Source organism: Primulina huaijiensis, chromosome 9 (assembly GCF_012295235.1).
Source record: "Primulina huaijiensis isolate GDHJ02 chromosome 9, ASM1229523v2, whole genome shotgun sequence".
NCBI classification, from domain to species: domain Eukaryota; kingdom Viridiplantae; phylum Streptophyta; class Magnoliopsida; order Lamiales; family Gesneriaceae; genus Primulina; species Primulina huaijiensis.
The window spans coordinates 5,222,597-5,225,950 of NC_133314.1; the positions used below are offsets into that span (position 1 = coordinate 5,222,597).

At 33.5% G+C, this 3,354-nt stretch overlaps 1 protein-coding gene across 1 annotated transcript; it reads right to left on the reverse strand.

Annotated features, from left to right (window-relative positions):
* Nucleotides 1-1,464: 1,464 nt before the first annotated feature.
* On the reverse strand, nt 1,465-2,994 carry LOC140985216 (phylloplanin-like). Its single transcript, XM_073452997.1, has 2 exons — nt 2,782-2,994; nt 1,465-1,971 (listed from the first exon to the last, which is right to left on the reverse strand). Exons 1-2 carry the CDS (start codon nt 2,951-2,953, stop codon nt 1,685-1,687), a joined length of 459 nt encoding a protein of 152 aa, XP_073309098.1. The 5' UTR covers nt 2,954-2,994; the 3' UTR covers nt 1,465-1,684.
* Nucleotides 2,995-3,354: the final 360 nt, after the last annotated feature.

A 3,354-nucleotide genomic window follows, 5' to 3' on the forward strand; every position in this document is an offset into this window, starting at 1 on the left:
CAGTGGAAAGGAGATACTCGAATGACCTATGAAAAACCGTTGAGTGGCAGTTGGGAGAAGGGAGCTGCTGGTAGCTGGTTTCCAAGGCATGCATAAGGGATCCACCGACAGGAGAAGGAGAAAACACTCTCTCTCGGAGAATTCTCAGAACTGACTTGAACAAGGGGATACAAAAGCAAGAAGCGGAGGGAAGATTACAGAAAGAAATATTGAGGAACTAGAAGATGGATTGGAGGAAAAAATCTATTCTGTAACGCCTTATCTCTGATATGTTCTTGTAAATTGACTCCTCTTTCTTGGGTTATCAATAAAGGTTGCTGCTCTCTCGTGGATGTAAGCCACTTTGGCTGAACCACGTAAATGTGACGTGTCTCTAATTTCTTTCAGTTTATGTTATTGTTGCATCACCTGAATAGACAAACTCGTGCATGTGTGTATTCTTGTTCATCGCTTTATATCAACTGCTGCAAGAAGTAAAGCTGGACCTTAGGTATAAAGTGTTGGCTGGTGAATTACTTCAACAAGCAACGTGTAGTATGTTACCTTAACTTAATGGACAAAAATGCAAAGCACAAAAGTATACAATAAAAATATGTTTGAATTCTATTTTAAAACCGTTCTTCAAATCAGAATAATATTTAATCATAAAAGTAAAACTATTTTGTAATAATCACCATATAATTACAAAACATCATTCTTTAAATCAATAAAATTTAATTTCAAAACAAATATACATAAAGAAAATCACACATTTTCTATTTGTAGCTAAATTGACAAACTTCGATTAAGTCATAGGAATAATTAAAAAAAAACCATATCGAAAAATTAAAATATATTGATACAATGGTGATTCTCCTAAAATTCAAATATGATTTTGTAAATTTTCGATTGATTGTCTCTTTGAAGAGTCAATTTTAGCCATCAAATTGTCACATGGAAAGAACATTAAAGCCTAATTCTAGTATTTGATTTCACAATATAATTTTAATGAAAATTTTTAAACTTTATAAATTGAACATCATGTTTAAATCTATAACTATATTAATTATTTGATTTAGAAATTTTCTAATGGGAAATATCCCACTATTGCCCCAAAGATTTCCTCTATGGTTGTAGCTACATTTTTAATTATGCTAGATTTGCGTTATTTTGAAATTTTACATTTCTTCATTCATCTGTTATCATTTTTCATGGTAAAGCTTAGCTTTATTTTACGAGGTAAACTGGTTTTGATGAATTTTATGCTACGAAGCTTATTCTTTTTTCAAAGTTTATTTGTTAAATAACACCGGTAACATCGGCTCTGAGCACAATCTGATAAGTCAATAATTTTCAATACCACTTCGGCATTTTCTAGTGTCACGTCAGCAATTGAAGTGAAATTTCAGAAAAATAAAAGTTAGTGTACCAAAACCAAAATTGAGCAAATCACTTGACAAAAAAACTATTAGTCCTGGAAAACACTAATTAATTCGTCAACAACATTCATTAACATAATTCAAATACATTATAAAACCAACAATTTGCATATATTTCATTCTTAATATATTTTGCACTATAACATTGCAATACGTAACCTGAACACAGCAGTTGTGATTTCCGCTTATTTAAGGATACACTTAAAGATATATAAGATAGATCAATTCACCATATGTTTAGTATACTACAGCATAATATTGAGCACTTAGTTCAAATTAGCGTTGAACTGAAAACCAGAAGGGATGATATTTCCTACGTTCAACAGCCCGAAAAGCGCATTGCCAATGAACTGTAAGGTTGATTGCAACGAGCCAATGGATGGTAAATTCGCATCGCACGATGCCAATGGCGTGTTAACGACGAGCTTGCAGCCAGAAAGAAGCGTGGAAAGGATGAAGTTCAGTGGATCTAACAGTATAGAGAATATCCCAGAGCGATTCGTCGTAGCTGTGGAAACCACATTTCCACCACATTGCAATTGCACCAAAGCATCTGCACCGATGATGAATATTCAAGTCATGTTAGAAAACTTTCCATAATGTTCATACTTTTACGATAGAGAATCAAATAAAAATTAGTAGGAAAAAATTAGACAAATATAAATCATATATTGTTCCCATAAAAATTTAATATGTCGATGATAATGAACCTCATACATGCATGCATCGTGGAAAAAAACATCAGAGAAAATTATATTTTTGGTTCTTTATGTTTGTCTCTTCGTAATTTTTTGTCATGATCTATATGTTGTCAAATTTTAAGTCTTAGTCATTTATCTTGTTTTTTTTTTTTGGTAATTTTAGTCATTTTTTCTTATATGGCACTGATATGACGTTGACGATACTCCGGATTAAAAAGATTAAAATTGCCAAAAATCAGAAGATACGAGACTAATATTGAAATTTGGTAACATATAGGACCAAAATCACAAAAAAAATAACATGTATGACCAAAATTATAATTTTCTCATGACCAATGGCGGAGCCTGGAATCCGATTATACCCGGGCTAGATTTTTAACTCTAAAATCCTTTAATATTTTAAATTGATCTACCCGAACTAATATCAAATTTATACAAAAAATTTACATGTAAATTTTTTTAAAAAAATTAGGACCACCCGGGCTTTGACTTAGGCTCCGCCCATGCTCATGACTGGTATATTACACAATTTAACAACATGGGAAAGGCCGGCTTTGACCAAACGAAAACATCAACTAAATTAAACGTTGTATAGAATCATGATATTTTTGTGGGAAAATCTTGAAACCATGAATAAAACAACTTTTAACGAGCGTACGTACTGGGGAAAACAGGTGTGGTTGTGCCATTAACTCCTATGTTGCCATTAGCAGTGCAGTACAAAATTCCTTGGATCCTAAGCAAACCAAGTAGTCCAAGAAGTTGTCCTTGAACCATTGGCACAACACAACCAACAACCAAAATGTTAATCAAAGCAAGGGCTTTCAAGGCCATTTCCACCACTTTTTCAAGGCCTAGCTAGTACGATCAGTGGTGACTGGTTCTTATAAAATCTTGCTGCCCAGTAAACCATTTTATAGTAGAAAAACGTGAGGGGCGACGTCTCCCACGACGTGAAGTTTCTCAAGCGTGCTCTTTTTGTCCTCAAATGTAAGCAATCCATGGTCAATGAACTGCAACTGGGAGTTACTATATACCTAGCAATGCGTTTGAAATGGGCTTTTCCACCTAAATAATCTTATATCAACCTTTGAAAAAAAGGAAATTTAGTGGGCTTTCCTCTACAAGCTAATTCTACTGAATTCCCTTATTTTGAGGGAAGAATGTCTCTGAGTACTTTTATCTAGGAGTGGAAAAAAAATACCGAATTTTCGGTATATCGAGGTTACCGTACC

Excerpts from the sequence above, each read along its gene's own strand:
- LOC140985216 (XM_073452997.1), bottom strand. The coding sequence starts at position 2,953 with ATGGCCTTGAAAGCCCTTGCTTTGATTAACATTTTGGTTGTTGGTTGT. Across the intron at positions 1,972-2,781 it reads AACCACACCTGTTTTCCCCA|ATGCTTTGGTGCAATTGCAA; the intron begins GTACGTACGCTC and ends TCATCGGTGCAG.